General features: G+C 36.1%; 1 protein-coding gene across 3 annotated transcripts in view; it reads right to left on the bottom strand.

Moving 5' to 3' along the window:
• Mcu (mitochondrial calcium uniporter) overlaps window positions 1-11728 on the bottom strand; it is a 203070-nt gene that overhangs the window by 46101 nt on the left and 145241 nt on the right. For all 3 annotated transcript variants that reach the window (XM_004623991.2, XM_004623992.2, XM_023718598.1), the window contains one exon: window positions 9899-9968. In XM_004623991.2, coding sequence (XP_004624048.1) covers window positions 9899-9968 — 70 coding nt within the window. The remainder of the gene's footprint in view (window positions 1-9898; window positions 9969-11728) is intronic.

The following is an 11728-nucleotide window of genomic DNA, read 5'->3' as shown; positions in this document are numbered from 1 at the left end:
TCTCTCTCTCTCTCTCTCTCTCTCTCTCTCTCTCTCTCTCTCTCTCTCTCTCTCCTTTGAGACAGGGTCTTGATACTGCATAGTACAAGCTGGCCTTGAGTTCACATAGCTCAGGCTGGCCTCAAACCTGTGTCAATCTTTTTGCCTCAACCTCCAGAGTGCTAGAATTATAGGCATGCGCCACCACACCCAGCAGATTTAATGTTTCTGTTTTAATATTTAGATCTTTGATTCATTTTTATTTTAGCTTAGTGCATGATGAAAGATATGGATCTAATTTTAATCTTTGGCATGTGGAAAGCCAGTTTTTCCCATCATCATTTATTAAAGAGGTTATCTTTCTTCAAGGAATGTATTTGACACCTTTGTCAAAGATTAAGTGATTAAGTATGCCTGAGGTTGTTTCTGCATTTTCTAATTTATTCCACTGATTCTTATTTTTTTTCCAGTACCATGTTATTTTTATCATAGTAGATTTGTAGTATAACTTCAGTCAAGGATTGTGATGTTCCCTGCCTTGTCTTGGAAACAGCCCAAATGCTATCAACTAGTGAATGGATAAAGAAGATACTTTTTTTTTTTTTAAATACAAATGGAATACTATTCTGGTATAAAGAAGATAAGCTTGAGACATTTCTAGGTAAAAGGATGCACCTTGACACCATACTCTTTCTTTTTTTCTTTGGTGGAACAGGGGATTGAACTCAGGTCCTTGCACTTGCCAGGGAAGTGCTTATTCCACTGAGCCATCTCCCCAGCCTGACACCATACTCTTTGTGAAATAAATTTGACACAAAAGTAAATGCCACATTGTTTCTGTGTTGAGAGAAACCAAAAGCATGAATAAGAACCAAAATATATAAGAAGTATTGTGAAATAGGAAGAAAATGTTCAACTGGGGAAGGAAAGAAAGGAAAGAAGGGAAAAGTAAAAAATGAGAAATGAAGGAAAAATGGAAACAAAAGTTTTGTAAATGGGGGAAGGGAGGGAGGAGTTGAAGGGAGGGTAGAGGAATGGAGAAAAAGAAAGTTATACCATGCACAGGTACAAATTCTCTATGATGAATGTGATCAGTATATTTACCTAAAGTGTACCAACAAAATCTGATTTAAGAATATTCCAAGTGATGCTACTGTGAAAATAACCCTGACTGTACTTTGATTCTTGACCTAATTGAATTTCTGGGGAATAAACAGTTGGATATAATTTGAAAGTACACACAGTAGAGAATAGAAAACTATGGCACTGGAAGCTCCGATTTGCTAGTACTCAATTCTGCCAGAATGAGATGTCTGTTTCCACATTACTGAACACAACAGAACATCAGCTCCTTTGCCTATATATAATACAGGCACGCTCTTATCTTACAAAGTTGCTGAGAAGATGCAATGAGTATGTGAACAGGTCTGGTTTAAAAGCTTCTCTTGCTTCTTCTAGCATCTAGAGTCTAAAATTATATAACACATGCCTGAGAAAATTTCCAATTATCTCTCTAAACGTTAAGAACACAAAAATGACTTGTTTCGCTGAAGAGAACAAGGAGAAAAAGAGTTCTCCTTAAATACGAAATATTGGCCAGGTTTTGGAGCACAAGGCATTCTTGTTGGTGGGTATACAAATGGTGCAGTCACTCTGGAAGGTGGTTTCTTATAAACCAAACATAGCTTACCAATCATGCCCCTTGATTTATGTCCACATAGATGCTACACAGAAACTTGCACATACATGTTTCTTATAACTGTCAAAACTTGAAAGCAACTAAGACATTTTCCTATGAGTGAATGAATACACTGTGGTACTTGCAGACAATGGCCTACTATGTAGCACTAAATGCACAATGAAAGATATGGAGGAAAAACGGGGTCTGCAGGTCTTGCTACACTGGCCAGGGTTATCTCAAACTCATAAGCTCAAGCAGTCCCTTCCCCCCACCACCTGCGACTCTTGTGTACGGACTATTGTTACATGCAGCTGCACACAGACACAAGAAAAATATTTGCATCTGTATGACTAAGTGAAACAAGCTAATCTGAAAAGGCTACACACCATGGGACTCTAACAATATCACAATACAATTGAAACAGTAAAAAGGATCAGTGGTGGCCATGGCTTTGGAAGAAGGGAATATAAACAGGTAGAACTCAAAAGATTTTAGGGCAGTGAAATTACTCTAGAGAGACTGTAAAGATGAGTGTTATTTTGTGTTTGTTCAAATCCACAGAATGAAAAAGACAAAAGCTGAATTCAGATATACTATACTGATTGAGGGGTGTGGCAGGGAGGATGCGTGCGCAGGGCACACAATACATGAGCTATCTCTGTAGGACGTTAGAATCTAAAACTCCTCTCAAAAAAAGAAAGTAATGGAAATTTTGTTGTTTTTTTTTTTTTAAGAGATAAGTCAAGGTATATAAATTAAAGACATAAATTTGAGTTCTGTAAAAAAGAACATTTCTATTATAATGATCGATTGTAATAAAGAAGTCATATACAGGCTTATCTACAGAACATGGTGACATGAATATAATCTAGAGAAACTTAAAAAGGCTGCTCCTTGCTGTTTTGATGGAAAGAGGTAAAGAAAACTCTGATCAGACACTGACAAAAGGATGTACGGGGGCTGGTGAGATGGCTCAGTGGTCTAAAGCACCTACCTAGAACAAGCTTAGCAAAGCACAGGGACCGCAGTTCAATCCCCCAGCACCACATGCCAGCCAGCCCCGCCCCCTGGTGCTAGACAGTGTTAGATTGTTTAGTTGAATTCAAACACTATAATCTATAGTATTTAGATGCCAATAGAATATTCACCTCTTACAGGACAAAAAAAAAAAAAAAAAAAAAGGAAAGATCATTTTGTATTTATATATACAAAATAGGATAAATTTACAGCTATTTTTGCTTAATTCAATGAGAAGAAAGAGGTGCAGTAACAGTATTTAGACAGAATATTCTGTCTGCTTCTTGTACTATAGATAAGCACTAAGATAACAATGTACAGTGTATTGATTATCAAAACTGTCCTATTAATCAGCTATGAAACTGTCTCATTCATATTTATTTCTCAATATAAATAAGTAAATAAATAAATAAATAAGAAAACTCTGAGAAAGGTACATGGTACATAATCAGGTCTCCCACATCTCTTTGCCAGAAGATGCTAGGCTAGGGCTATGCAAAGAACCAAGGATCGTCTATGACTCTTAGAAGTAAATTTATAAGGGGCCAGGGAGATAGCTCAGTAAAATAAGCACTTGCCTGGCAAGTGCAAGGGCCTGAGTTCAAACCCCGGTCCCCCCACCAAAAAAAACAAAAACAAACAAAAAAAAAAAGGGCCAGAAGTGAATTTATATCATGTCTTAATGTGATAGCATGAGTGACAGGATATTCTGTCCAAACACTGTTAGTACACCTCTTTCTTCCCATTTCAATTCTGAGGTTTTCTGAGTGGAGGTAATCTTTAAGGCTCTGAAGTACATGCCTGCAGAGAAACTGGCAGAATTTTTCATTCATGAGTAGCCTACAAAAATACTTCTTCCAGCAGTGGAAAATTCACATGGTTATACATTTCTAATTACCTAACTCAGAGCGACAGCTTAGCTAAGGGCTTATGATCTTTCTGCCAAACCTATGATAATGACTGTAAGCGCTTAAATTAGAAGATTACACTCATTCATAAAGCCCCACATTCCTCGAGTAAATCTAGCCACTAAGAAACTCTTCCTGTACTAATCTTTTTTCCTACTAAAAATCAAAACTCTTTTAAGAGCTTAAGCAAGCAATGAAGAACTTTTTATTTTGATTCTTTCTATTGATAAAATCCTTGTCCCCATGAAATTGACTACATGTGTGCTAGCAAGCCAGCTTCATTCATTAAGCCTGTTGGAAGAGTGTTCAATGCCATTATGTGCCAGTGGGGGGAAAAAGCAATGGTTATTACAACAGGCAGAGTTGCTTTCTCTTCGGAGGCAATGTAAGCATCTATGTTACTAAGTTTGGAAATGCACCATCTGTGCAGAAAGTACCAAGATCTTTCTTATAGGATAAAAAAAGTCCCTGATGTGGTTATTTTGGCAAAGAAATTTAACACCATTTCAAAGATGCTGGTTAACAGCCTTTCTAATTTCCCCAAGAGAAGTATATATTAGGGATTTTGAGGGGGATTATGTCAACAAGCATATTAAAAGAAAAATCTAGGAACTAACTGCACAGAATATAAACAGTTGTTTCATCAAATTGCTTTAGTGAGACAAACAGAAGATTAGTTCCCCCAAAACTTACTTCAAAATCCTGAAGAGGGGAAAGTACCAATTGTGGGCTGAATTGCAGCACCTAAAATTTAATATAAATGTGCTTCTACTCCAAGCCAAGACAGTTCAAACACTGTCAGCATATAAACCTTAAAGTTCTTTCCAATTTCAGGTGGCTTCTTTTCTTGGCAATATGAACAGTCAATCTTACAGAATCTTTCTAAGAAAAGGCTTCTGTGATGGAACAAGTTCATCTATGTTTTAGTAAGCTTTCATAGTTAGGCTGGTAAAACTGCACTAGATTAAAACACTAAGGCTCGGAGTCCTGTCACCACTGGTGATTAAGTAACTTCACTATTTTCATTTCTCTTCTTTTGGCAAGTTTTTTAAAAGTTGTAATGAAAGATAGATAACTGTGGACTATGCCTAGGACCTCAAAGGTGAGGGGCAGGGCTGGGTATGTAACTGGTTCTTTAGGCCATTCTTGGAACTTAGACTAAGAATTTATAAATTATCTGTAGTTGGGCTGATTAAATAGATGATTGTTCATTATTAAACAGGAATTTTCATTACTAAAATTATTTTCCCTGAAACAATTTTCATAATGAAATCTGGTATCTTTATTAAGTGCAAATTTCTACCATAATACTTAATATAGGATTAACTGGATTACATTACATTTCTAAACAAAGAAATCAAAGGCAGCTAGATAAGGCTATTGTCTTGCTCTTTTTCTAGCTCATCTTTTAAAGTTTCCTACGTTCCCTTGAAGATGTCCTGGTATATAAAAGTCAGATGTTCTAGCTAGCTTAAAATCAGTGTTTGTTTGCAATATAGGCTAGTGATGCTACTCCGAGAAATTGATACACATATATAACACATTTTAAACATCTGCAACCCCTTTACCGAGGCAGCCCCCCAGAATCTGCTTTCTAGTTTCCTATCTTTATCTATCTGTCTATTTCTCTGTCTGTCTATCTATCTGATTTCTCATATAAGAGAAACTATGTGATATTTAGTTTTCTGTGTTTTATTTTGCTTCTCATGAGGGCATCGAGTTCTGTCTATTTTTCCTGCAAATGACATAGCTCCACTCTTCTTTATGGCTGAATAATATTTCACCATGTATATATAAACCATATTTTCTTTATCCATTCATCAGTTGACAGGCATTTAGACTATCTCCAGAGTTTATCTATTGTGTAGTTCACTGCTATAAACAGGGGTATGCACATATCACTATAGTATGATGTCAATTCTTTTGGGAATATAGGTAGGCGAGGCCTAGTTTAATTAAGTGGAATTTCTATTTTTAGTTTCTGAGGAATCTCCATATTGACTCTACAGTAGTTGTACTAGTTTATATTCCCATGCACATCCTTACCAGCATTTTTTGTTTTTAGTGTGTGTGTTTGATGATGATCGTTTTGAGAAGGGTAAAACAGAATCTTTGTTGTTTTAATTTATATTTCCCTACTGGCTAAAGATGTTCAACATTTTTCCATGTACTTATTGACCATTTGTATTTCCTCTAGTGAGAAATGTCGATTCAGTTCATTTGCCTACTTTTTGACTGGGTCATTTGTGTGGTAAGTGGTTAATTTTTTTTTTAGTTCTTTATATATTCTAGATATTAGTCCTCTATGAGAAGAATAGCTAGCAAAAATTTTCTCCCATTCGATAGCTTGTTTTTTCACTTTGTTGATAATTTCCTTTGCTAAGCAGAAGTTTTCAAATTTAATGTAACCCTACATGTTAAATCATTCACAAAGTCTTTTCTGTGTCTATGGCTTCAAATGTTTTCCCTATCTCATCATCCAGAAGTTTTAAAGTTTCTTTTTCTACATCTAGATCTTTCATCTATTTTTATTTGACTTTAGTACAGGGTGAAAATGGGAATCAAATTTCAGCCTTCTGCACATGGATATGTGATTTTTCTAGCTCCATTTGTCAAAGGGGCTACCTTTTTTTTTTTTTTCCCAACATTTAATTTTGTCCTTTGTCAAAAATCAGATTGCTGGAGTTGTTTTCTGTACTTTTGGTTCTATCCTATCAGTCTACATTTTTGTTAGTAGCATCTTATTTTTGTACTAAATTTTGTAGTATACTTTGAAATCAGCTATTGTGATGCCTCTAGCTTTGCTCTATTTGCTCAGGATTGCTTTGGCTATCCTGCATCTTCTCTGATTGCAGATGAATCTGAGGATTGTTTTGTCTACTTTCGTGAAGAATACTGATATTCTGATAGGGATCGAATTAAATTATTAGATTGCTTTTGGTAATATGGACATTTTTTATACAGGACAATCTTCAAAGGCTTTAAGTAAGCATAAAGCAAACATCTATAAAGATTTCCATATTAATCATTTACACTTGAGGATTTAGAGCACAGAGACATTAAAATGAGAAGCTGAAGACCACATATTTTAGATTAGAAGTTTTTAATACTATCATGATCACTCCATATTGACTAAGTACAATTTCTACAGAGTACATTTTTTTACTTAGAACTGATAGTGCTCACTATTTCCAATTATAGATGAGGATGAGGAAAAAGGTTTTGAGAAATTGCTTGCTTGTGACTATAAAGTGGGTACATGGTAGAAGTGGGAGGAAGCCTAGCTTATTACACTTGTGACCTCATGAAAGGAGACACGGACATGGACATATGCATTAGCACCTGTGTTCTAAGACTCCAAAGTGATTCCCAAGGAGGGTCCCATGGGACTAGGGATTCTATGATGTGATTTGAGGGAATTTATTTCATTATGAAGTTATATGTAGGGCCCGGGGAGATAACTCAATAGAATAAGCGTTTCCCTGGCAAGTGCAGGGTCCTGAGTTCAATCCCTGGTACCGCAAAAAAAAAAAAAAAAAAGAAAGAAAGAAAAGAAACTATATGCAAAATTTCCTATGTAGACATATAAATATTTCTAGAAAAAGTCTAGAGCTTTAAATAAATTCTTTAAAATATTTATGATAAAAAAAATCAAGAACTGAGCCAGTAAGATCACTCAGTGGACTAAGCGCTTGCTTAGGCAAGCACAAGAACTGGGGTTTGATCCCTAGCACCACATGCCACACTGGCCCCACCCTTGGATGCACTGAGCCGGCCACCAAAACCAGGCATGGTGGCACATACCTGTAATCCCAGCGCTGGGGAGGCTGAAAACAAGATCACTACAAGTCTGAGCTGCATAGTGAGACCCCTGTACTGAATACATATAAAATCTTCTTTTAAAATATCAAGAACCTTCTAGATCATTTTGGTAGGGAGTTAAATGTTTAAGATAATCTACATTTTTAAGCTATTATAGTCATAACTAGATTTGTCAAATAACATAATTAAGAACCAATTACTGAGAGGTAGAGTATGAAACATCTATGATAGGTATATAAATATCAACTGTATAATGTGACATTTTATATTCTACTTTTTAAAAATGAGGCTCAAGCCATCATTGAATATGACTCAGCAATAATGCTAAGCAATAGTAAATGAAGGTAGAAATGTCTCTTGATGGAGTAACTATATATCAGCAGAGTTTGCTATGCTATAGTGACCTAGGTAAAGTTCATTTAGAAGTAAAAACTAAGAAAGATACATAATTTGGAGGTAGCAAGGATATGCAGCTACATTACCTAATTCTGTGCTTCTATTTCTAGATGATTATCGTGAGTTGTTTTGTGAAGAAGGGCAAATAGTAGTAAGGAATTAGGGAGAAGCTTTTGTGTGTGTGTGTGTGTGTGTGTGTGTGTGTGTGTGTGTGTGTGTGAAACTGGGGATTGAACTCAGGCCCTTGTGCTTGCCAGGGAAGTGCTTATTCCACTGAGCCATCTCCCCAGCCCTGGAGAAATTTTTAAAGTTGTTAGCCTTTTAACCTTTGTAAAAATTTTGCTTTCAAGTCCTCATGTAGTATATGGACAACCTGTTAGCATTTATGTTCTTGGATAACATTCAGTCATACTCCAGCACAACTGTACCATTATTAAATCATTGAAATATTGCTATACAGATTGACATATAGGATCACAGTATGGCAATTAAGTGGCAAATTTAACATAAATAACAATGTGAGCTTATTAATTCAAATTAATTGCCACTGAATCATATAACTATTGGTACTTGAGACTCCTGTTTTATATGACTTTGTTGATATTACACATATAATGACTAATGAATATACACACTACTGATGTGTACTGAGATTGAATGTATAATAATTTCAAAAATTACAAATAATGAGAGGACCGAGCACTTTGATCATTTCTTTTTACATTGAGAGACAACTGTTTATTGCAACTTCCTAAGGACGTTACTTTGCATCAGTGATGGATGAAGGTAATGAGACATGAGAGTGGTGCGGCACAGATGCTGATGGCCTCCACACTGCTCCATATACTGCACCAGGACAGCACTGGGGAAAAGAGATACCGAGCCATTGTTTGGGAGCTTTCAGGGGGAAAGCAGGAAGGAGGTGGCATCGTTGTATTCTAGATCTTGGCCATGTGAGAAGGGCTTGTATTTGGCTACATACTAAGTCTTGACCAGGGACAATCTGCTCTCTGGCTGCAACAAAGGAGAACACTGCTTTTTAACATATGTATCAACTGGTAATACCTCAGGGTTTTATGCCTTCAAGAAACAGGAGAAAAGAAGCCAGCTGCTATTTTCCTTGTTTGGATTGTGGCCTATTTCCCCTTCCAACCTTTCCACATTACAAGTGAGAAACCACAAAAGGATTCGTCCTTCAAGTTTCGAGGATTCAGCAAATCTGACCAAACTATCCATGCATTCAGATCACTAAAGAGCTTTGGAGAAGGACACTGATAACTAAAAAAATCAATACTGACTGAATTCAGAGGATTCTAGGATTTTTGTGATTCATGTTCTGGTCTTCTTCAATTTTAAGTGTCCTTATAAATTTGCAGAATGTTCTTTCAAAGGCTGCTATGACTACAAATTAATATTTATAAAGTTGAGATTCAAGCTCTTATCAAACAAAACCTTACACAGAAGAAACATAGTTACAGCAGTCAACCTACATTAAGCAACCCAAAGTGTATTGCACAATAGTACAATACTGGGGAGGAGAAGTGGCAGTAAAAGTTGGCAGCACCCCCCCCCCCACTAAAGCACAACGGAAGCTTAGATCCGGTTGTCAGATTACAACACTGAAGACAGAGACTGTAAGCGGTCTCCAAGCATCTGTTCGTTCCTTCCCACATAAGAGAATTACTGCCCTGAGCCTAAGGGAAGAGCAAGACAAGAGAAAGCAGAGGGTCTCAGACTCTGAAATGCTTGAGTCCAGGATGATACCACAGAAGGGCAAGAGCGATCAGTAATCATCATACGAAAACCCAAAGGCTAGGAAATATAGAAGATGGTGCTTTTGTGACTTTCACACTAAATGTGTGTCCAATTTTAAGACCTAAGTGAATATTCTGAGACCTAGGAATTCTTAGGCCTGTTGGTTTTTCTTCATGGTCTTCCCTCTAAGTCTATGAGTTCCTCATCCAAATCTTAGTTTCTTTTTTTAACCCTTCTCTGTCTGACACCAAACCCACCTTAAGCAAAAACAGTATGGTTTATACATTTATAAATGTCGGGGGTGGGGGAAGACCTTAAAAATGGGTTTGCCACCACTCACCATCAGAGGGCACAACAGTACTGCAATAAACAACTCCCAGATTCTGCCAGGAAGAGAGCCTCTGGTGTACCTATAAAAACAAAAAACACATCCACTGTCAGGACAGAACAAATGTTACACCTGTATATGTGCACAAGAAAAAGAGCAGCTTTTGAGTATATAGGTAAAGCATATTCTTTATAGAAAAGTTTAAAAGTACAGGCAAAAGAAAGATTTTGTAACTTCTAACACACTGAGATGAATGGTGAATTCTGTGGTATGTTTTCAAGATTACTGGATTTATATTCACATATAAAAATACATGCCCAGCATGGTGGCCCATGCTTGTAATCCCAGCACTTGAGAGGCTGAAGCAGGAAGACCACTGCGAATTTGAGGCCAGCCCCAGCAAAATAGTGTGGTCAAAGCCAGCCTGAACTACATGGACTGTCTCAAAACAAACAAACAAACAAACAAACAAACAACAAAAAATGTACAAAAAGCCCAACATTAAACAAAATTAGAGCTATACTGAATAAGTCTTTTGTTTAAAATGTCTAAAATTATTGGCCTTAAGTGCCATCGAGTCTAAATTTTCTTGCTTCTTATTCTTGCTAGCTTAGACCTGTATTTCCTTCCTATCTTTCACCAGGTACAAGACAATTACTAGGTAGCTCTGTCACAGATTTACCACTACCTGGGTAGGCACAGGTCTTTCCACTCACCCTATGTTTTTTAAAACTTGACGGATAACCTTAGTCCTTGAGTCTTCAACCACTACCACCACCTCTGGAAGGTTAGAAGGAAATTACTCACCCACCACTATCTTTACCACTTCCTCAAAGAACGGTGTAATTGTGGTTATGGCTCTGGAATTTAGTAATACATGTTACTGAATACATATTACTAAATATGTATTAAATATATACTATGTATCACATAGTAATACATAATCTGGAATTTAGGTTTAATTATAATAAATATAATATAATTAAACTAGTTTTCAAACTGAAACTTGCCTACATTTCTGACATGCCAAATACTTAATCTATTCTTTCATACTATTCATTTTCCCAGCACCAAAAGTATTAAAGAAGGGAAAGAAGGCATTAACTGACTTAAAACCAACACGTAAGCCTCAGAGCTTGTGATCTTCCATTCTTCAGCCCAAAACAAATCATTCATGACTCGCTGCCAATTCACACACAAGGCATACAGCAGATTTATACACCCTTTATGTGAATATCATGAATCCCTACATCCTTCTAAATGAAGAGAGTTGGCAGAAATGTGAGAAATAAAGACTTTATTTTTTAAATGTAAATAAATCACTTAAATTACTTGAAACTTGATCCAGTGCTAGTTTAGTTTTTCAAGTTTACATCATTATTAAGAACTAATGTTAGTCAAAATTAACAAGTAAAACTACAACTAATTTCCCTGTAATAATAACACAGCTGCAAAGCGGACAGATCTTTTCTTTTCTTTCAGTCCTTTAATTAGTCTAGTTTCTTACACACTTGGTTGTTTTTTTTTTTTTTCTTTTTTCTTTATGATGTGGAATAAGATGCTATTTAATTTTGTTCTTCCATAGCTAATGTTTTTTATGTATATGCTTTAATGATTTTTTCTTTACAATAAATTTTGGACAATTTAAAAAAAAAATAACACAGCTGTCCCACAGAGTGAATAATTCCTTACTCATTGAGATGCCATCCTGGTAATTTTCCAAATGCCCATATGAATTTGCATCTATTTCTAAACCTATGTTCTGGCCAATGATCTATATGCTCATGCCCTACTATGTTGTTTCAACATTCTAGTTTTATAACATACTTAAATACCTGATAA

The sequence above is a fragment of the Octodon degus genome, unplaced genomic scaffold (genome assembly GCF_000260255.1).
Source record: "Octodon degus isolate 3935 unplaced genomic scaffold, OctDeg1.0 scaffold00005, whole genome shotgun sequence".
In the NCBI taxonomy this organism is placed as follows: Eukaryota; Metazoa; Chordata; class Mammalia; order Rodentia; family Octodontidae; genus Octodon; species Octodon degus.
Note: the sequence above shows the minus strand (reverse complement) of the source record. Positions and strands in the feature narration are given on the sequence as shown.